General features: G+C 38.9%; 1 protein-coding gene across 1 annotated transcript in view; it reads left to right on the plus strand.

The window, feature by feature from the left end:
* NCAN (neurocan) overlaps window positions 1–7,297 on the plus strand; it is a 107,366-nt gene extending 100,069 nt beyond the window's left edge. The window contains exons 15-18 of the mRNA XM_018565916.1: window positions 3,658–3,740; window positions 5,246–5,390; window positions 5,593–5,775; window positions 6,298–7,297. Of these exons, the coding sequence (XP_018421418.1) occupies window positions 3,658–3,740; window positions 5,246–5,390; window positions 5,593–5,775; window positions 6,298–6,527 (641 nt within the window). The 3' untranslated portion in view covers window positions 6,528–7,297. The remainder of the gene's footprint in view (window positions 1–3,657; window positions 3,741–5,245; window positions 5,391–5,592; window positions 5,776–6,297) is intronic.
* Window positions 7,298–24,042: the final 16,745 nt, after the last annotated feature.

Below are 24,042 nucleotides of genomic sequence, written 5' to 3' on the forward strand. Positions count from 1 at the left end.
GTGTTTTGCTCTTTCTCTGTAAAGTCTTGAATAAAGTTTCCCTGTAGCGAGAGAAATATGGAAGCTGCTATTGCTGTTCTTCCCTACTGAACATGCCAGTTCTGTGGCTGTCATACTGATCCAGTGGCTTCTAAGCTTTCTGAGTTACTGATCTGAAAGTGTGCAGATTAAGGTTTCTGATTTTGGTGAAAATTTAAGTGCTGCATGCATGACAGGAAGCACTGAACATGGAGACAGGTAAATAGACTTTTCAGCCTATATTTATCTTTAATGTTCTGGACTGATGACAGACCCTTTTAGGTGCCCTCTAACTTCTGTCTCCAGTGAATTACTCATGTTGTCAAATAATGTTACTGCTATACTTTTTGCACACTTGCAGACTGGCTTACTATGACTGTTGTTAATTTATTAATGTAGCACTACATTAACATCACTCAATAAATAAATATATATATATATATATAGTGCAATATAAATGGGTAAGCCGTATTAGTCCAGTAGACAAGATGTCAAAAAAGACAAAAACGCAGTATTGCAGTGTGCAATGATACCTTTCTTATTGGACTAACAAAATATATAAAAGACAAGCTTTCGAGAGTGAACCTCTCTTAATATATATATATTCTGATATGTATACATCAGAACAGCTAGAGTGCTAGGGAAGAAGATATTATTAAAGAATTTGAAGAATAAAGTATTAAATATGAGTTAATAAGCAGGAGAGAATGTGAGTACAAAAAGATGTCATCTATAAATATGTCAGAGGAGAGGATGGAGACTTGGCAGATGAGTATGGAATATGATAGGTGAAGAGATGTGTTTTCAGGCAGAATTTGAAGTATTCAGTATTAGGCAGTCTGACAAAGTATGGCTCAGCATGTAAAAAGAAATTGAATTGGAAAATTGGAGGTGGTAACAAGAGGGTGGGTAAGGGGGGCTGATAGGAGTAGACCATTTACAGTTTTAGAGCATGCTATGAGTAAATGAGGATAAAGCATAAACTATATGGAGATGCAACAATACTGAAAGTTTTTGTGAGTGCATTTTAGAAACCTGAATGGAATTTGAAATAACGTGCAGCCAATGTATAATGGTGTAAAAAATAAAGTAACTGGTAATGAAGATAAATCCAATAGATACATGTGTTACTGACTGAAGTGGTACCCACTTATTGAGTAGTAAACCAGTTGGTAAAAAACTACAATAGAAACCAGCTGCTTGCGCCAAACTTCTATAGGCAGCTTCTGCTCCTACACCCATGTGACCAGCCCCCACAACAACATATTTTCCTTGGGTTGAATAAGCTTTTAGTAAGTAGAGGGTCACACCATCAACATAATGGAACTGGGAACTGTAGAAGTTAGGTTACTAGACAGCAAGAACAAATTCTGCAAAGGTCTTCAATATCTCTGCCCTGCATGTATTCAGCATAGGCACAGAGGATGTTATGTTCAGAACAAGGTATAGGTTCAGAACAATGTTTCCCCTATATGTAGAAATTATTATTATGCCATAACAATAAAAGATCATTATACTGTATAAGTTAATACAGTAAAGCACTCTTAAAACAGAAGTTATTCACTCATTCAATCATATACGGTATACCAAACATTAGAAGATTATTTCTCATCTCAAGACTGCACCAGGTTCGTATACATGCTTCTGTAATATTAGGCTGCATTATTTGCACTATATACCAGCTCTTCAGGATTTGCATCTGGCCGATAGGGTGTAATGAAGTAACTTACATGGCTCTACCCACTGTCTTGAAAAAAATGAAATAATCCACTTATTTTTGATATAGGTAATGGAATGAGACATGTTATACCCTCTGTTTTAAGAAGAAGGCTTTACTGATTTGGTTGAAGGGTTTTTTAATTGCTTTAGCCCCTCCTCACCATAACCTGTATGGATATATTATAAGTTAAAAATGCATGCTTACTACTCCACAGTGGTTCATCAATGTTTCTCTTGCAGCCCAAGTTTTCACCATGCTTATTTCTATGCCATCATCTTGCTTGGCTTTCATGGGCTGTATTCCCCTGCACTATGGTCCTGATTGCTACTCTGCCCATAGCCCAGCCCATACTTCAACCTTCTGCCTCTAAAAATGTATTTGCCTGAATACCTCCTGACCTGTTTTGATCTGTGGAGGAGCAATGATTACCTGTTGCAATGGGGCCATCCTGAGGGCCACAACTTATTTTCCCATTCCCATAAGCATAAGATGACAGTCTACTGATCGTGTCATTTTCAACTGCCAAATTGCTATGGCTTTACCTAAAATAAGGCATTTTCCCTGATTGTCCATGCATGTTCCCCCATCCTTCCCCACTGATGGAAATGCAAATAATTTCCCTTTAAAATAGAAGCTGTCCCACAAAGATATTATGAAGTGGTTTGATCCATTGATGTGTGCGTGTGTGTGTGTACAACTTTAGAAGACCACATTTAACCATTCAGATAAAGAGCTATTGCACATACCTGTGAGAATTTTAACCCAGAAATTATCACTGCATAAATAAAGATATTATTGATTTCATTAGTGATGTAGGTGTGAATGTGCACAATCATTGTTCCTCCACAGAGCAACAATATAAGTACCTCACTCAGATAGCCCAGTATGAATCATTGCTCAGCTATTCAGTAAAAACATGACTATTGGTATTTACTTTACAATATATATTACATGTACACAATGCAAATAAAAATTCTGTGATATTTATTACAGCAGTAAAAATATTTTTAGAGGCTTCACACCTACTTGTGAGTTCAGACCACAAATTAAATATCTGAGGTTTGGGAGATTGCAATGGCCAGTAGATACCATTGATTTTATGTTCCTTTAAGTGTATTTTGTAGATCTCAGTCCTCATTTATTTTTATTGCAATTGTAACAAGAACTAGAAGGCACACTGTAAAAAACACTGTACAAAACAACCCCAAAGAAAAATAGATCTGCATTGATATTTCAGAATGGACTTAATGTTCCTCGCAGCCTTTGCTTTGCTGGAAGAAATAAACATAGGTCACATTTATGGAGCCATTTTTTCACCTTGCTATAAGAAAAAATAAAATGTATAAAAAAAAATTGAGAATCTGGTCACAAAATAGACTTAGAATATGAGTTATGACATTAAAATATTTATCTTCTAGCTCTCACGTGGCCACATCCCTGACAGTTTGATATATTTTGCCATTCCAGTTAATACTTACTGGTGTGAATTTTTTTATTATTATTTCATAGGTTATTAATCAAGGTATCAGTCTCAGCACCTGCACTTGAATCTTGTAGAGAATCAGACTCATATCATATGGAGAATAATTTTCATGTAAAATTACAGGAACAATTTCCTTTTTAATTATTTTAATTTGACTGGTTAAACCAATGCTTTATCATTATGTATTCAATATTTAAAACTAAACTCCAGGCAAACACACAGTTTAAATACACCAATGTGAGATTAACTTAATAAAGTTTGGGCTATCCAACATGACATCTCATGTTTTTATGTAAAAATGATGTATACTTGACCAAAGGGCCAATTGAAGACACATGGGGGATGTGATATGCTTTTTGTGTTGCTTTGTTTCTCTAAATGGCCGAAATGGTATCTCATTATTTTAAATAACTTGGTCTTCTTTTCTTGCTGTAAGGTTTTGGTCGTGAGAACACCTGGATTGGTCTCAATGACAGAACAGTAGAACAGGACTTCCAATGGACAGATAATACAGCACTGGTGAGTAAACTGGGGAAATTGGCGGAGCAGTGCCTTAAATGGCAAACCTGTTATATATTGAACTAGCTCTCTTCATTAACAGGGCAATGTGCACAATGCTAAGTGCAAAGACTGGAAACCCAGAACAATCAATCTGTGTTCACTTCTTATTTATTGTGAGTTCCCGCACCCCAATTCATACCAGACCTTTTTGGTCTGGTAGAAATTTTAGGGGAGACGGCCAATGCCCAAAAAAACAGGGGGCAAACAACTAACCCTTACCCATTCACAAGGGGGGGCAGCATATTTATGAAAGGGGGCACCCAGATTCCTATAAGCCTCTCTGCCCACAGACCTCAACAACCACCGATCCATGTCATCGACATGGGGACAAGGAGCTTGGGAACCCCCTGTCAAAGCACCCTCCCCATGTTGAGGGCATTTGGCCTGGTATGGTGCAGAAGGTGGGCTGCACGCTAGTCCCCCCCTTTTCCTACTCTGCCAGTGGGATAATTTTTTTTAAATTTGGATACGTTCAGATTTGTTATCTCTTGCATTAGGATGCATCCATCCATAAAAATGTTTGTGTATGAACTATAAAGCAATTTCTGTGTTTCCTGTATATGGCACTAAACCTTTTCCAGAAGTTATCTTAATACCCTTTATTAGATCACTCAACTACTCATTTTTGCTTTAATCGTTAAAGATAAACTCAATACAAACAGCTAAATACTCATTTAAAAACACATTGGAGCTGTTTTTCTTGTCGAAAGATTTGAAACTTTGTCTAGTCCTGAGTTTTACATGGCCCTACTAGCCAACAGAGCCAAGTTACTAACCTGTTTTTCTTTGCTAGAGTTAAGTAATACAGTTTGGTCACTTCTCATTCCACAGCCTGTGACTGGACAGAAAAGGAGCAGCAGCATATTGATGAGTTATCCTTCTGCTCACTCCTCCAGTCATCATGTTCCTTTTTAGAATGTGTGCATGCAGCACACCTGATTAAATCCTGATATCAAGACAGAATTAAATGCTTACACTAGCTGTATTAAAAAATAGATTTAATGATGTTAATGGTGTTTAAATTTATAACTGCATTGTTTAGTGAATTTTTACATCTGCCTGAAGTTCAGAAACATTTGCAACAATGATGGTCAACTCAGTACTAAGATCTATATCTGGCACCCTCAGAAATTAGTAGATAAATGCCCTCACATGTTAGAATGCCGATAGGCTGCAGGATGCCATATAAAAACGAAAGATACCCAAAAGATTTAAATGACTGTTGTATGATAATCTTGGTTCTAATGTCTATGCCAAGGTAAACTATAAATTGGAAAATTCCCAGGTTCTGAAATAAAGAGTAACCTTTGATACAACATTGATACTTTACTGTATGTACACGTTTTATTGGGTACTTGAGATCATTTGACATATACCAGGAGGTTCTTTTTTAATAACTGCTATGACAAGAGGATACATAAATAAAGAAGACATGCAACTTATCATTTTCCTATCTGTCACAGCAATATGAGAGCTGGCGTGATCAGCAGCCAGATAACTTTTTTTCTGGTGGAGAAGACTGTGTAGTTATGGTTTCACATGAAGAGGGCAAGTGGAATGACGTACCATGCAACTACAACTTACCTTACATCTGCAAGAAAGGAACTGGTATGTGTTGTCAAAAATTAACAATAAAACCTCAGAATTCACTATGATTCATAAATAAATAAATATAAGTCTGCTTTAACAGAAGCAAATATACATGTGCCAATGTCTGCTTTAGGACTGTTCTAAAGCTTTGCTAATTATTAAATTAAGTCTGTCAATGTGAAAATTAGTGCATTGCTGAGATGAGATTTGTTTCCCATAGTCCTTTGTGGCTCACCACCTGCTGTGAGAAATGCTCTCATTATTGGCAAGAAAAAAGAAAAATATAGCATCCATTCTACAATACGTTACCAGTGCCAGGATGGTTTTATACAACGTCACATTCCAACCATCAGATGTCACCGGAACGGAAGATGGGACAGGCCTCGTATCCTATGCGTAAAACGTAAGTGAATTCAAAATATTTTACCACCACAAAAGAAAACACATGTGCCAAAATGCCTGAGTATAATTAAAGATCTAAGTCAGAAGTGTGCAACATATACGTGTTGGACCTCAAATGGACCGTTCCTTCAGTAGATTTATGGGGTAAAACCTTAATTTAATTCCAACATGAACAAGGGTTCAGTTACTAAAGGAATATACAGTATTGTCACTGAAACAGAAAGTAACAGAAATTTGAAATGGTAGCGTTGTCTGCAAAACAAGGGGTTAAGGGAAAATCTTCCAAGAGGGACACCTGTCTTACAGGGGATTTCCTTTCACTATGGGGAGATTTCCTCCCTGTTGTCAAGACAGGAAATGAATGACAATCTCCCAGCAGGACAGAGAGCACAAAAACCTATGGGTTTTAACCCTTTTCTACTATATCCAAAACTAAAAAACGTTTTACCTTTATATTCACTTTAATGATCGCTGTATATATACTGTATATATATGTTTTATATTTTGTCTTTAAATCTAACAGCTAGAAGACATCACAGGACAAGGAGACATCGTCAGCACTGGCATCACCCACACAAACAACAAACTCATGACACAAATCACCAACACCGCCACCACCATAACAATAATCATCATCATCACCACCACAACCATCACCACAAGAACCAACATCACAACCAGCACAAATCCCACCGTGAGAGAAGAAAAGAAGATCGGCACACACACAGGAGAGATAAGGACACTTACTACTAAGAAGTATCTGGCCACTGAGTCTTGAAAATGTCACCTACTGCCAAGATACCCGTCAACCACTGGGATATAATGCACCCGAAGACTTAATAACCCCAATCCTGTTTAATACTAGATGTTTCTGAGATGTGTTCATTGGAAATAGCACCAGGTTTAATACGACTGTTTTTGTTTTCTGTAAATCTGGTGTTGTATGTGTCTTACACCAAACCTTTCCATAACTGGGCAATGGAACTAAAATATCCATAAACAACTCAGAGGACCATACAGTTGCTTGCTGTAATACCTGCCACTTCACCTTCTACATTTCCAAGAAGCAAGAAATAGACATTCAGGCCCATTTCTTCAAAAACTCTTTTGAAAAGATTCTCTCAAATTATTATTTTATAATTTTTATTTGGGAAGAACGGCAAGAAAATAAGGCCACTCAATTTCTGATGAAGATTTGTTAAATAATAACCCCCAATCAAAGAAACCATTTGGATAATCACAAACACCGGGACCATTTATGGTAGACAATACGAACAATTTAGGGTCACAGTATGAGCCTGGCAGAACTCATTATCACTGATTAAAGTGTACACTGGCAGAAAGGTCAATAATTCAATGGTAAAAAGGACACTATATTAATCTGCTTCTGCTTATATGTGGGGAACGGTTTTGCTTAAATACACAGGGCAATCTGGGCTCTTGGGGTTCTCTGTAGCAGTCTTTGATTTTCGGCCCTGTACAGTTTTGGTGGCTATATTAATTTGTGGCATTTATTATATTTTAAGAAAATTGACTTACTGAGGTGAATTGAATCTCAGTATGCTGTTGCATAATGTAAAATGTTAAATTGTGCATTATTAAAAGAAAATCAGTGTCTTTTGCCACTCCACTTGATACTTGTGGTAGAGCAATGCTACATTTTTATTACCCCCTGAGCAGTGAAAAGGCTAAGAATATGTGCAAAGGATTGTGTTTTTAATTTGCCTTGCTTCAACGTCAGGTATGCAGAAGACATATTAATGCCCACATAGAGAGCACGGATCTTTATCCGAGCATAATTATTATTGCATACAAGCACCTACCAAAGTGGACTAAAGTGTAGCTGTGGTAAAGTAGATCTTGTCTTATTTTCCCTTAAAATTGTCACGTTATGAGCCGAATTTAACAAGTGCCTATGTGCATTGTAGTGGCTTTACTCCATTTACATCAGTGTTCTCTATAACCTCATATTTACAAGCCCCTTAAAAGAAGAACATTTCTAAGTTAGAATGAGGGTACAATATATAGGAGGCACCATAATGTACAACATCTTACCTTTACCACAATCCCCAAGCACCATGATCCTCAGCCAAAGCCCCATCAAAAATCAAGTATGTAGCACAGATGACACTCCTTCTGCCTTCCATAATGCAGTTCTTAGTGTATGAACAGTCATTTGCCAGGCCTGAGAACTGACAAGTGGATGACAAGAAGAATGCCAAGCTCTATACAAATAACACATTTCAGAAAGTCAGGATTTGAATAAAATTTTAATCAATAAAATTCATCACTGCTAGTGATGGATCACGACAGTGGTGTAATGCGGTAAAGGTAAGAGCAGAGAAATCACAGTGCCTGCTGTGCATCCTTAGTCATACTACAGTATGTGTAGTATGAGAGTTTCTTCTTTGCTACTGGTTCATCTTAGGAAGCTAAGTAGCTGTGTACACAGGTGCTAGCTTTGAAAAGGGTTGGGAAAGGGTTCTCAGAGTGGAAAATATAAGGCTTATTTATAAAGATTGTTAAAATAATTGCTTGCATCACACATTGCCCTATTTCACAGCTGACTTTCTTTTCCCATTCATAAATATGTGAACTGAGAAGCTGGGGTGTTAAAGCATTGCATTGAGGAGGTGAAAAGGTGAAAGACCTCATTATGGCACCTTCAGGAAACTGTTCCTTCCAGCTTTTCTCCATTAACAATAGTGGGTTTGGTTACTTCTGAGTGAAAACAGTAGAAAGGATTTGTAAATCAAGGAAAAATGTCTAGAAATGGATTTCACTGGGGTATTTAAAACTTAATGGAAAGCTGGTGATATGATCTGGGGCAGCTTCCTAAACAGGTGGAAGTAATGGGAATATACTGCATACTTCAACCTTTATAAATAGGCTCCTAAGGGTGGGATAAGGGTTGGGGGAAGCTCTGTTTTTGGTATTATTACTGTTTGCTTACAGATAACCTGTGCGATTTTGTGGTAGGAATTTGATCCCCTTAGTTCTTGCTGGTTTGCTGTCCTTTGGTTATTTTAGCTGTGTGGGTGTAAGAGTGAATGAGTATATGTCTGTTTATATTTATATTGTGTGTACATAAGTAAGCCCTAGTTTAAAACATGAATTTCAACTGGATCATAACTTTCTCTGAACTCAGATTGATTTTCAACTAGGATGTATTGAATTTGTACTGGAATGTTCTATGAGTCACCAGGTAGTGCTACTGCAGCCAAAACGTTGTTGATTTCAATATAGTGGGGAAGAGTTAAAACCTTTGTCAAATTGTAATTGCTCTCTTTTGTCCAGTTACACATCCTGTACTAGTGAAGGTAGTCACTGAAACAGGAAGAGTAGAAAACCTCTCCTGCCGGAAGATAGTATAAAAACAACTGTCACAGGTTTTGATTTATTTTGGATGCCTTGGGGATCAGTGCGTGTGACCACTGTCTTTGGGGCAAGAATTTTGGACAATAACCCCAAAGAGTATGCAGACAGCAATATATACCTACCATAGGTTTTATTTGCCTACTGCCCTTCCCGCTGAACTAAAAAAAGATTTGTTCTGCCTTCTGTGCTCCCATTAGAGTGATTTCCCCACTCTTTCTGTTTAAGTGCCGAACATCACATAGATGGGAAGTGAGGGAAATAATACCCAATAGGACCACATATAGCAATAAAAACCTTCTACTTACCCACTTTGTCAAAATATAATTTTAAAATACTACATAATCCACGGGTAGCTAGTGTACAGCTCTGCTCCTGTTTATCTATGCAGGATTTGCATGGACTTATGGAAAGTGCCACTGAAGGAAGGATAGATAAGACATTTAATGTACAATATGTTTGGAATGCTCATCAAGCTGTTTTATGAAATGGCTGAGTATGGATAAATTGGCATTTGAGGGCACGACTGCTATCACAACATTCTGATACACACCTTTTCATTTATGTTATCATCTCTGGACAGCTTTAAGTATAGATCAATTTTACACACTAAGACAAGAAATAACACAACTCAATTTCTTTTCTTATCTTTTAACAACCCAAAAATAGTAGTCAGGCATTCTGATGCGATAGGAGTGGTAGAAAAGCTCCTGCTACATTTTATCATCCTTATAACGGGCATTCTGTGTCTAGTACTAATCTAGACATATCTATCATAGACTATCTATGACATAATAACTACCCTTATCCAATAAAGAGTTATTATTTTTAATGCAAGTACCCCTTAGCAACCTATTCAATTTACTTTGCTGTAGTCACACCAGGAGAGGATGAATTCTACTTGGTTTCTTTGTGCTTCTACACTTGAAGATTAGCACTTCCATCTTGCATAAGGAAAAACAAGAGCATGTCATATGTGACATACTCTATTTTCCAGATCACCAAAAACGACACACGTAAACCATCATTTTTACTTCTTGATTGTTATATTTGTGTTTAACAAAACCAATTTCTATTGGTTGTCACAAACATTCTTTAACAACATCCTTATCCAGGACATATTTAACATAAGCACTATCATATCCTTGGGGTTCTGTAAATGTTACACTGTCCATCTTGGTCTGCATTTAATATATTATAACTTTAAACATGCACATGCACATGGACATAATGAATAGATTATAAAGAATGTCAGACTTATTTTCCAGTAGAAATCCAGCTAAAAGTTTTCATGTAATTTGGAGACTGTGGGTAAAGTTTATCAAATCTATATTTACCGGTGTCTTTCAGGTTTGTTCACAAAAGGGTGAAGAGTTTGGAGAAGGCAGGAGACGTGAACAATCTAGGACAACATAGCTGATTTGGAAAAATTCTCCAATTCAGTTCACTTTCCAGTTCAGCTATGTTGTCCTAGATTGTTCACTTCTCCTGCCTACTCCAAACTGCGTTTGTTTCTGTAGGAAAGATCTCCCCTCATTTCCTGTTCTGGAGACATCACAGGAAGTGAGAGAAAAAACATTCCCAAATTGACAGTTGTCAGCAGAACAACAGAATGTATGTTTGGGAAATTTCTCTTTACCTCCTGTTCCAGTGACAAATGTAAAATTTTAGTTTTTCCTCAGCTTTTGTTACGTTGACTACTGTCATGGGTACAATAAATGAGGGAAAAGCTCACAAGCAAAGACAAAGACAGAAATAAAATCTAACACAGGATCTAATTCTTCCCCACTCTATCCAAAACTTTTTGACTGGGGTTTCATTTCAGGTAAGTGTATATCAATGACATTTACCACAGCAGTATTCCTTTAAATTCATATTGCCTTTCAAGTAACATAAAAGATTTTGTAGAACTTACTGTTTACCAGTATGACACAGTAGTGACTTAGTCTGCGCTAAGAAATATAAATAGGGTGATGGAAGAATGTGATGGATGAATGCTTCAAAATGCTCCACCCAGCAGCATTTTGTTTTCTTAGTTTGCATTATTTTTAAGTGTAGAACACTGTACAATTTTCAAAACGAATGTGCTGTATAAACACTGTGCATTGATGTCAGGCTGAACAGTTTTAATAAAGTTGCTGTTTTTTTTAACAACTCCGTTATATATTTATACGTTGAAATAAATAACACAACCGCGGCATAGAAACTTCAAATATTCATGTTATTGTCTATTATAAAAGATGGACGTTAAAATGATGACTACTGGCACACTAAGCAGCCCTTGCTGACAAATGTCTCATTTAGAACAAGAGGATAATCCCAGCTCTTGAGCAATGAATCACTTTCTATATGATGTGATCCATATTCAGTAAAGTACTATAGAGAGCAGTAACCCACAACATTGTCAGTTAACTGAGTTCAGACCACTGAGACATGAAAACCGAATGACATTAGTATGTTACCGTAATTTGAACACGGTTCCTTGTCTTTTTAAGAGTACACACAGTTTACGTTTGAACATGAGTAGCCTTCTGCTGCAACAGGAACAATGGGGTCTATTCACCAAGCAGCCGAAGGATCTAGCTGTAGCTTCGGCCGATCCTTCGGCTTGCTTCGGCCCCAGGACCCCTTCGGTTCAGTAGAACCGAAGAGCTGCTGTACGGGCTATTCACTATAGCCCGTACAGCTCCCCAACTTGGCCGAGCGGCTCAGTCGAGCCGAACGCATATGCCTCGGCTTGGCTGAGCCGCTCTGAAAGCCAAAGCTGGCCGAGCGGCTGGCCATTGGACGTCCGACAACCTGCTTCTGATGGCTGGGCAGAGCCAGCCGTGATCTTACGGCTGGCTCCGGCCACTTGCAGAGAGATCAGCGTCCCTGGTTACCAGCTAACCAGGGACACTGATCTCCAGACAGAAAACTCTCCCTGGCGCTCCGGGAGTCTCCCGCTCCCGGCCGCCACGGAGAGAAACACTGCTTTTTCCTTTTTTTCTTATTCTGACACGGAGCCATGTCAGAATAGAAAAAATAAATAAAAAAATTTGGCCATAGTAATGTATTGCTAGATTCCTATTGGCTATTACAATTTGCAATAGCCAATAGCAAACTAGCATTGCACCCGCCCTAAAAATAATACACAAAAATGACAATTGCGGACTTGCTGTTTCCAAAACGTGCAAAAAAAATCAGGTAGTTGTTATGTGTGACACTTTTGCACTCTAGGGCTATGGCTGTGACAAATATATTAAGAAATCCTGCCATACCAGTGATAAGAAAAGTGGAGGTAAAAATACAGCCTCTTCCATTTTGGAGTAAATTGTGTCACACGTATAAACATTGTGTTGCAGACAAATTTCTATGTGAGACAATTCTGTAACAGATTCATATACACCTTACTGACAGTTGCAAGAATCTTTCACTTGTTGCACAGACGAAAGACAGATTTCTAATGAGTGTCTACTCTTTATGAATTCAACAGAATGCCTCTTGGTTATCAGATAGGCTCCAATACTGGCCCAGCTGCCATAGCATGGCTCAGTAGTAAATCTTAAACCACTCTAGATTCTATAGTTGTTGTTTTATCACAAATGTAAACATTTTTGGTTATTTATAGGATTTTACACATTTTATTAAAACATTTTACACAAAATGTTATAGGAGTCCTATACAAAGAGAGAAATATGGAGGCTTCCACTGGATACTTCTGAAAATGCTATCTGCCTGGCTGCCGCTGCATTCAGTACTTTTTGATCTTTCATCCAGAACTAGCATGCAGAAAACTGAAACTGACTAAGAGCCTATGTCTATGTGTTTTTGCTCACTTTCAAACTACTTTTCTACACATAATCATTGGGAAAAGCAGCGAGAACAGTTCACATGCAGTTTTAATGCACCAGACAGTTCTGTGTGGATGATCTCAGAAGTAACTCATACTGAGCTCAAATACAAACAGAATGCAACTGGAAACAAGCTGCATTTTCCTGTTGGCACAAGGCCAAATCCCATTGACACAAGCCTTTAATTCAAACTCCTAATTTGCAAACTTGTTCTGGATCTGTAAATTTAGAAAGTTCTAAAGTTGATGGAATAGCATGACCACCAGAAAGCTAGCATTTTTTCTAGAAGGAGGAGTCAGCAATCGCAGCTTACCTATTTCTCTCAACAGGTTACTTTTAAAGATACTGTATATAAGACCTATATACAGAATATTTCATGTTCTGAGTGAATACATTATATTACATTTTATCTAGCCCCTACATCAGTAATATTAAAGTTTGGAGAAAATAGTTACCTTTGAAATCACATGTAGGTTTAAAACAGAGGTCAATGTACGCTACAACAACATGCATTGCCACGTGTCAGGGTATGAACGAGCCCTAAGAATTTACATTACAGAGTAGTCCTTACATTGCGTATTTTAGCTTAAACCAAGGGACGTCTCTAATATGAGGTTTTCCTAATACACATGGGTGTTTTGCCCTTGATAACATCTATGAATCTCTGTCACACAATGCAGCCATCCAGCATGGGAGATTGCTAGTGGAAGCAGTCCTCATTTTGATGCAGACATGGTATTGTGTAAGATGCTTCCCCTGGATTTAAAAATGGCAGATTTCAGTTCTGCAAAAGAACCTTGCTTTGCACTGGGCGATATCAATCATGATAGAATCCCGTAAAGATTTAAAGTAGATCTCCAACCAAACCTCTTTGCATCTGTGTGCCTAAGGGGGACATTCCTCTTCCCTTTCTCTCCCAGTGAGTTCATCCTCAGAGAACAACTCCCCATTTTTTCTTCTGCTTATATACAGTAGATACATGCTCTTTGGATCATTCACTGAGCTTTCTATCATCTAGCTGTCTGCCATCTATCAAACAGAGCCTCCAGAAATAAAAAAAAAAGCCAACTCTAATAGGCAGGCATTCCTGAATCAGTTTTAAATCCAATCTGGCCACCTATTTTTCCAAGGTGGATGTAAATTCTACAGAGAGATTTAATTAATATATACTGGAGAAAAGAAAATAGAAAGTAAAAGTTGAGATGTTGCTTAATAAGGCACCTTGATTACATTTCCAAGAGAATTAAGATGAAACCTGTTTGATCACTATGACTATATTATTTTTCCTTTTTTTAATTAAATGCAAATAAGCCTCTCCTAATGAAACTTTCATTTAAGATGCAAATATAACATTTGAAATAAGAGCTTACGTTCAAGAGGATTATAAAGGGTTAACTACCAACTACTGTAGAATCAAAACCTCCTATGCTACATCGCAAGTGTGCTATTTAGCAAGATTGCAAAGCTTTCAGTGTATGAAGGTTTGTATTTTCTAAAAAGAGAACCTGAGAAAATATGGATCTGACCAGTGAATTGTGCGCTAAATATCTGCCTGCAGAAACAAGGTACATTTACAGAACAGCCAAATAGTAACAGAAACTATAATAGTTTTTAGGTATTTTTATAAGCTTAAACAGATGTTTTGTCTTTTTTTTACTATGCATAAAAATCTTTATTTTGTACATAAACATCTAATGGAGAGTGCACCTATGGTATAGTAAATATGACATATAAGATTTTATTTTTACTTGCCAAAAAATGTATTTAGCATGGAGGAGATACTGTAGTTACATAGTTAGCTTGGACCGATCAGCAATGCAAAGTTTGACAAGATATAGGTAAGGAAATACAGCTTGTGCAAGTCAGCAATGCTAAAATTAAGGGGGTACAGCTTGGACAGATCAGCAATGTGGAGGTTGTGCAGATATATATGTTGGACAGGTCAGCTCAGCAATTTGAAGGTTGAGGAGATACAAGTGTGTTGACAAGGGAAGAATATCTTCATGAATGACATCACAAACTGTAGTAATGTTCTCCTTCACTGGCAGCACGTGGCTCTGCAGTATGACGTGTTGACCTCATCTGGTCCTCCCACAGGCAATCTCTGAGATGTTACATGATGGAGGAGACATAATTACATGATCGCTGGCTTTTCTGCAATTTTGCACATGTGGTTGGGAGCCAGGCAAAGCACCACCAATTCTTTTGTTTATTTTGTACTATTTAAAACCCACATGCATGGAGAAGAGAAAATACATTTGAAAACAGCTCACCTGGTAGGTGGTGGCTGCCTATTTGCTCCCCATAGAGTCCAGGTAGGTGGTGTGTCCTTTTACAGTAGCCTCTCCTGGGCACTAGAAGTGGAGAAGCGTTCCGGCCCATCAGCATCAGGCCAGTGCTTTGAAAGAAGTACCCCTAATTTTGTAATGAGACCCTCTTTTGTGCCAGGACGAGCAAAAAAAAATTAAGATCAAACCTCCGTTGGAATAACAAATATTTTAAAAAATACAGTTTCAGCATAATAGAGACATTTCCATAGCAGATTGCTGTATGTTCATTAGAGAAATAATGATTTGCCATCACACCCCTGGCAAATGTTTTAACTTTAACACAAAACAAAAATGTGCAATGAATAAAACATTAAACCTGCTATAAATAGGCCAAATGTTACAGTAAATACCTGTTTCTATTGAAAAGCATGCATTAGTAAATGTCAGGGAAACTGTTATCTGGCTAATGTACAACAAATGTGATTTATATCTAGGCGAATGTACAGAACATGGGAGAGAATTCCTTCCATACAAGCAAAAGAAAAGAGCCTCCAGCAGCTGGATGTAGGACGAGGATAATGAATGTCACTGGGATGTGAAGATATCAATAAACGTGAGATTCAGCAGATTCAAGCAACACGGCTCTTTTCTTTTGGTTGTACGTGGAGTTGGAGTGTAGAAGAGTTCAGCTCCAGCACCCTTGATGCTTCCAGGGAAGGGAGCCAGAGTGGGAATCGGAGTGGTGATATTTCCATTGGAAGCTTGTTGGTACAGAAGAATAAATGTTGCTCTTGTAACTTCCTGCAGCTGGAATTAAATCTTAAACAATTATCAACTCTCATTAGTTCTCTTCTGTGAAATACAGAATGCCTCCCCCCAGCTTACAAACATAAAGAGAGGGGGAGGTTTTTTTAGTCCAAATCAGCAGAGCAGCAAAGAGGAACAACGCTGCAATACAATGGGAGAGCGTTGTCACCATAAGACAGCAATCGTGTTACTGACACGATCACGAGGTAAAAATGAAGGGTAAAAAGCCTGCATAAGAAAACGAATGCAGCCAGCACATCTAAAGACAATTGAGCTGCAATGTATTACTTTTTGTTCTTGGATTTAGATGCTCTTTAAAGGAAATATTTTATATTGGAAATATTGGAGCTGCCATTGTTGGCTTGTTTTTTAAAAATGCAAGCTTAGAGGCTTTTATCCTCATCCTTTCTTTACTCCTTTGTTAGTCACTGAGCATGTGCATATCAGACGACCTAACAATTTATTGGATGCATTCTTGTTCAGGGTCAATGATTCACTAAGTGGTGAAGAATAAGAACGGTGGTGCCAGATCATTTACCATTAAACACAAGTAGCCAACAGAAGCTTCCTTTTTTACATCCTGACTGGCACCTTTTCACAACATTGAATCAGTACTCAAGAGAAGCCTTAGGAACAGTGGCGTAACAATCGCCATAGCGACCCAGGCGGCCGCTATGGGGCCCGTGCACAGGTGGGCCCGGCCAGGGCATCCCTCTGATGCCGTGTGGGCCACCTGGGTCGCTATGGCATATCAGGGTTCTGGCTGTCACTGACACAGCTCAGCAGCGGCTGCGAAGAGGAACAGCCACTGCGGAGCTGTGTCAGTGAGAGCCAGCAGCTGCTGCAGAAGAGGCCAGCGTTCGGAGTTAAGGAGGAGGCAGGGCCCGGGCCGGCGACCTAAGAGCCAGTGATGAAAGAGGAGGTGGGGATCGTCAATAGAAGAGGAGGCGGGGCCCGGGGACGGAAGAGGAGGCGGGGCCCGGCGGACAGCGGACAGCCATGACAGGTAAGAGGTGAGCAGCCCATCTGAGACCCTGCAGAGCCCACTATAGAGAGTCTATGGTGGGCTCTGCAGGGTCACTCTCAGGTGGGCTGTTTGGTATATCAGGTGGGCTCTGCAAGTGGCATAACTAGCAATCACATCACAGGTTTTCACATCACAAAAATAAGTTCAGCAAATGTGTGTGATAAAAAAGGAGGAACTTACATTTGCATGGAGTTTTTTAATAAGCAGAGTAAAACCATAGGCTTTCACTTATGCGAGACTTTTATTCATTTGAAAGGCCAATGTAAGCTATTCCTGTGAATTTTAATGGAATTTTCTGGCTCTAAAAGGGTTAGACAGGCCTTTCATATTATACATTAGGATGGCTAAATGATGCAATGGATAGATGATGTCTGCAGGCGGTCGTCCCGCCTGTAATGTGCTGGATTCTCACAGTAGGGGCTCAGTTTTATGTTCTGCTTTCTTCTGCACTGTTATTTGCATGAAAATGATAGGATGCAGGCAGCGTCCATTAAAAACAAAGCCAGTCTGCTCACTCACAGACACATTTATATAATGACGCAAACATGCATTGCTGCACCTTTCTTGCTAACAGATCACTAAACAAAGAGTGTACTCATTTGTGGTTTCTATAAGTGTGCAAGTAATGGAACAGCAGGGATTAATTGTATCTTGCAGCTTTAGTCTATGCTGCCACATGTCAGTAACTAAAACCCTTTGGTACCATTGTAAGTGCAATATTTTGGCTTTGTTGAAGAGTTTTTTTTCTTGGAAGATTTTGATTCGTTTGAAAGCTGAGTAACAAGCAGTCCTAAAAATATGGGTATTTCATTTTTTTTTAAGCACAGTAGAGCCTTCTTAAATCAAAAAGTATCTACATGTCTCACATCCATTAGAATTTCCAAAAACAGGGGGATTATTTATAAATTTAGGAAAGTGGCCAGAGCCATGCAAATCACTCCTTTCTTCCTACTAGACCAGGGGTCTGCAACCTTAAACACTCAAAGAGCCATTTGGACCCATTTCTCACAGAAAAGAAAACACCGGGAGCCACAAAACCCTTTTGACATCTAAAATGCAGATAACACATCATATATCGTTTTTTTACCTTTATGCTATGCATAGCATGTATATAGGTATATGTGGGCTTAGTAACGCGGACTCTGGGCTTAGTAACGTGCTGGACTCTGGGCTTAGTAACGCGCTGAACTCTGGGCTTAGTAACGCGCTGGACTCCGGGCTTAGTAACGCACTGAGCTTAGTAACGCACTGGACTCTGGGCTTACCTGAGACCTCGCAGAGCCCAGCTGAGAGTGACCCTGCACAGCACACCATAGATCCTGCACAGCCCATCTGAGACTCTCTATGGTGGGCTCTGCAGGGTCTCAGGTTCGATGGTCGCCTGGGTCACTTTCCCTGTACCTCTCCCAACTCCTCTTACCTGCTGCTGCTGGGGTCTTACCTCCTCCAGCCCCTCCCCTGTCACCCCTGCCAATGCCGGCCCTGGTACAGCTGATACTCATGTAAGAGGCCCCCAAAGCCACCCAGACCCCTCTCATGGGTACCGGCCGTACCCCCTTGATGGCGGTGCTCTATCAAAGTGTGTGACTACATTACAATTTGTAACCAGTGACATGGTCACACATTTCAATGCAATCGCACCCAGTTTTTTGACTGTGGAATGTGTGACTGCCAATAGGTCAAGCATTCCAACTCTTTCACAGCTGTTCCAGGGCAGATCAGCATCGCAAATCCTATGCACCTAACCGATCTGCCCTTGAACAGCTGATCAGTCCTGAAATGTCACTTCTATCCGACTCTGTCAGTGCAATCTCACATTCCACCCCACTCACAAAGTCGGCGGGGCCCCGGTACTCTCCACCAGAGGGGGTTCCCAGGACCGGGCCTCACTGGGCCCCCCCACAACCTCAGGCCCTGAGGCCCCGGCGGTAGTTCCACCCCTGGACAAGGAGCCACAGCAGAGGGATGAAAGAGCCACATGCGGCTCCGGAGCCGCGGGTTGCTGACCCCTGTACTAGACAACTGTATATCTCTATAAGTTGAACTTATCTCTATAGGTTGAACTATCTCTATAGGTTGGACATGTGTCTTTTTTCAACCTGACTAGCTATGTAACTATGTAACTACAGTATATACATACAGAATCCCTGGTTTATGGAACAGATAAGGCATAATATTATAAGGATATTTGTTTCAAATTGCAAGCTGTTTTCTAAAGGAGTTGGGGATCTTTACACAAATTATACAATAATTTGAACAGCAAATTCCAATTTACTTTTTTCATCTGCATATGACTGGATAATTAAAGTAAATTGTCACAACATTTATCTAACCCTTTCAAGACCAGAGTAATTTTTTTTCTTTTTTTCACACACATTTTAAAATCAAAAATTTAGGATAAAACATTACTTTAAACCCCCAAACAATTATATGTTTTCTCACAGCAGAAACCATGTAGAATAAAAAGGTAGCTGCAATTTTTTATGTTGAACGATATTTGCACAAATATTTATCAAATCGATAAATACACAAAAATGTATTTTAGTGCACACAAACAGAATATACTACCCAACTGCTTTGTAAAATAAAAAAGATGGGGTCACGTGGGGTAAATAGATAGCAAGCATGTTGAATCTTAGAATTGCATGTGCCCGTGCCATGGTGAAAAATGATGGTATTCAAAATTGTCCATAGGCAACGCTTTAAAAGCCTTTGCTGTTCATCAATGTGGAGTTAACAGTAAATTATGGCCCTGGCATTATTGCTATGACTCCAACGTTCACAGTACTACCTAACATTTGTGTTACAGTCGCTGTTTACATATATGTGCATGCCCTACACGCCTGTTTGCATTCCTATGTAGATGGCGGGGGGAGACAAAATTGCTTTTGCATTTTTTTTATTTTTTATTATTCTTTACTTTTATACCAACTTTTTTTGCTTTTTTTGCAATTAATTTTACTGCTATCACAAGGAGGCTAACAGGCCCGTATGTGATAGAATTGGCAGGTGACAGGTGCTCTTTATGAAGATATTAGAGTTCTATTAGTCCCTGCCCTCCACTGCAGAAGATGAAGCACAGGGCTCTACTTGATTGTCTGTTTTCCTGGCATTTAAGCCAGGCTTGTGACAGCTCTGAAGCAACAGTCATAATCTTGGTATAACCACTTCAAGATCATTTTTACATAGATGGCCTCTTTCACACCTCTTTTGAACCAATCTTCCTCCCTGTCTAGGATGCATACTTGACTGTCTTCAAAGGAGTGACCTTTTTCCTTTAGATGTAGGTACAGCCTCCTTCTTGCTCAAAACAGGTTATAATGTCATGACATAAATTAGGATGTGTGTCCTTCTGTCCTCTTGATTCTCGGGAATAAAGACAGGGATCTGCTTTGCTTCTTGTGAATCCCTCTTTCATAAGTATTTCATTCACTTTCTCATTCAACTTGTTCATGCAGATTGCTTGAGACTGTAGATGCTTTTATGGAGTTTACACACAAGGTTGTGTGCTTGCTCAAACCCTGGTGGTTGCTCTATATAGATATCTTCCTTAATGTCTCCATATAAGAAAGCGGTTTTAACATCTAAGGGGTCTATTCACTAAGCTGCCGTAGGCAGCCGAGTGAATGTCTGAATGACCGACCTAAAGCGAAGTGAGCCGAACACTGTTCGGCTATTCACTTCAGGCTGGTACGGTTGATTTCAGCCGTATATCGGCTGAAATCAGCCGTACATCGGGTGGCTTCGGGTTGGTCGAACATTCTCAGCACACAGTGTCTGTGGCTGCTTACTAAAAAACCTTATTTTTATCTATGATATGTGAGTAGTATCCTTTTTTAATAAAGTTTAGTATCCTTTTAAAACCATCTGCACTACGAGTCTCCATTTTTTATTTGAATGAATGAATGAATTTGAATGAATTGTCTGCTTTCAACTCCTGAGACTGCAAGAGAGTCTGTACCTGAGAGGAGGAAATCACTGGGAGGTATTCGGCATCAGGTGCTTCCTCTACCTGGTTTGAATCAGAGGAACAGCGCATACAGACCCTGGTGGGTCTCTGCTAAAGGTGAAGTGCATTCCAGAAGATTTCTCTGTTGATGGTCACAGGAGACTGAGATTATTTTACATCCAATGTTTTATTTTCTATTTTCCCCTAATGGACTATTGAAGATGCAGGATCATGGACATTTTTTAATCATTTATTATTTTCACATATTATACACATGCGTTTTTTTCTAGTGGTTATTCTTTGCACATTACATCACATTGTTTCAAAATTAATATCTATTGTATTTGATTTTCCATTATGGATATTTTGTAGCAATGCATTTACACTGAGGTGCATGTTATACACATGCGTTTCTTCTTTGTTTTGCACTTTTTATACATTGTATCACATTATTTTAGGGCTGGTAATGATTAAAATTTTCTTGTTCGATTAATCAAAATTTTTAAAAATCAATTAATCGATTAATTATATCACACATACAGATCCAACTACATTGGCCTATACACATACAGCACATCAATGAAGTAATAAAATGAACTAGGATCACACTATCCAGCACGTTATTAATCTCACGTGCCCCACTCAATATGGCCGCCGCTTGAGTGGGGCAACTCCGAATAATAACGTGCTGGATAAGTGTGATCCTAGTTCATTTTATTACTTCATTGCTGTGCTGTATGTGTATAGGCCAATGCCTTGGCTGGCGCTCGTGCAGAAAGTTTCTTGGGCAAACTTACCGGCCCAAGTGGCTCCGTCGGCTAACGAAGTGGGCAGGAGTCCGGTGACATCACGGACATCAACGTCACTGGACTCCTCCCCCTTCCCTTCGTTAGCCGCCACGCACATCAATGTCAGCGGATTCCTCCCCCCTTCCCTTCGTTAGCGGACAGAGCCACTTGGTGAAGGGGGAGGAGTCCGGTGACGTCAATGTCCGTGACATCACTGGATCCCGGCGGGATTCCCGGAAGCCGGTGGAGAGGTGAGTGTTTTCATTAGCGATCAACATTATTTTAATCGATCAAAAAGTTTAACGATTAATCGAGAAATTAATCTTTAATTTCCACAGCCCTACATTATTTCAAGGTCAGTATCTACTATATCTGACACTTTTGCAGTTTCATTCACACGGCTTTTACTATTAATTTTATACTATATATCTGACCACACAGATTTCAGCTGCTGCTTAACTTGATTGGAGTAGTGGCGCGAGGTTTCACATTAATCACAAAAGACTAACAAAGAAGGAAGGAAACAGGCAGGAAAGGATAGAACGGGAAAACCAGTATAAAAGTACATGATGATGTTGCATTTAAAACAGTTAAATCAGTACAAATTAGTTATATATAGTATGACCAATGAAACTATGAGAAGGTATAACCAAACATGTTATGGTCAGGTGGTCCAACAAGAACCAAAATTCCCTCCAGTGAATTAGTGCAAAGCACAATAAAGTTTTCTTAAAACAAAATAAATCTACATGTCTAACATCATAAATCCCAAGAATAAGGAGCGTATTCCTCAATTTAGGATAGCGGCTTGAGCCATGCAAATAATTTGTTTTATACCTTCTTGTTGGTTCCCAAGCCCTATTTCAAAGAAGTCATTGTTTCCAAGCACTGCACTGGTGATGGCTAACAGGCCTGAAACAACTGTATGCAGTTTGGAATAAATAGATCTATAATATTAGACTGTACCTGCTCTATTAGTAAGTGGTTCTGGATGTACAGTTGGCGAAGGATCAAAAAGGAACAATTTTTATGTTCATTATCCTAAAAAGAAGAATAAACCCCCTTGTTTTGGGGCTTTGTAATGGAAATGAGATATATAAATACCTTCTCTAATGTGCTTTGCACTTAATCAGTGAAATAATATTTATTAAACAATTTAATTAATGAATTCCTGGTGATCCTGCCATAAAGGTCCCTGTTCGGGCACTTTCTGGATGACAGCACAGCGACCCTGTCTCTTAATTACTCTCCTGCATTGAAACTATGTTAGATGTGTTCGCTGCAGAGACTTTAAGGCTGATTTACAAGAAATTTGTTTGAATATGCACTATGATTTTCTATAAACATGTGAAAAGCAAATTTCTGTTTACTTATTTCATCTGCACTTGCTTGGGTATTCAAAGAGACAGTCATTAACCTTTTAACATGGGTGAATAATTGAAGTGAACAAGGGGCTGAGTGCAGGCATTGGTTGTGACTGCTATTGTCACCATAAGGAAGCCTATCCTGAGCAATGAAAAACAGCTTTTACTGAAGCAAGTACATGTAGACAGGAAGTGGGTGCAAGGAGACTTCAAAAGGTCATCAGCGCTAAGATGCAAAGAAAATAAACAAAAAAATAAGATGAAAACAGTATTTTTAAAAAGAAAAACTTGGCAACTTAGGTTTATGACACACAATGCTCTAGCATACTAAACGTCATCCAGTTAGGGTTTACATCTACGTTAAAGCATGAGACTTAATGGGCCTTAAGAATAATCAGAATGGATTAAAAATGTTTTAATTCCCATAATTCTAGCTTAAGCTATCCTTGGACAGGATAACAAAATGAAAGATTTATCTAATTGCCATTGGCAACACTAGCTATATTTTTAAGCGAGCTATATAAAGAAAGACCTTCTATTGATTTCAATAAAGTATGAGATACCCGACTGCCCTTATGACAATCACCAATTTTCTGAATATGCTCATCATTTATCCTGATTTGTGCAGGGGAAAGCTCATTTGCTTTTCTCTCGAAATACTGAATTATCCTTAAATAAACCTGTCATAAACCTGGCAATTCAACCTGAGCATATAATGATAGAATGACATAGTATATAAGCAAAGTTAAAGACAAACTCCAGTTAAAAAATGTTATTAACCCTGGCAGTGGGGCTCCCCGGCAAGGGTTAAAGGAGAACTATAAGGTGAGTGCTTTTCACTCACCTCATAGTTCG

Source organism: Nanorana parkeri, unplaced genomic scaffold (genome assembly GCF_000935625.1).
Source record: "Nanorana parkeri isolate BGI_ZX_2015 unplaced genomic scaffold, ASM93562v1 scaffold900, whole genome shotgun sequence".
In the NCBI taxonomy this organism is placed as follows: domain Eukaryota; kingdom Metazoa; phylum Chordata; class Amphibia; order Anura; family Dicroglossidae; genus Nanorana; species Nanorana parkeri.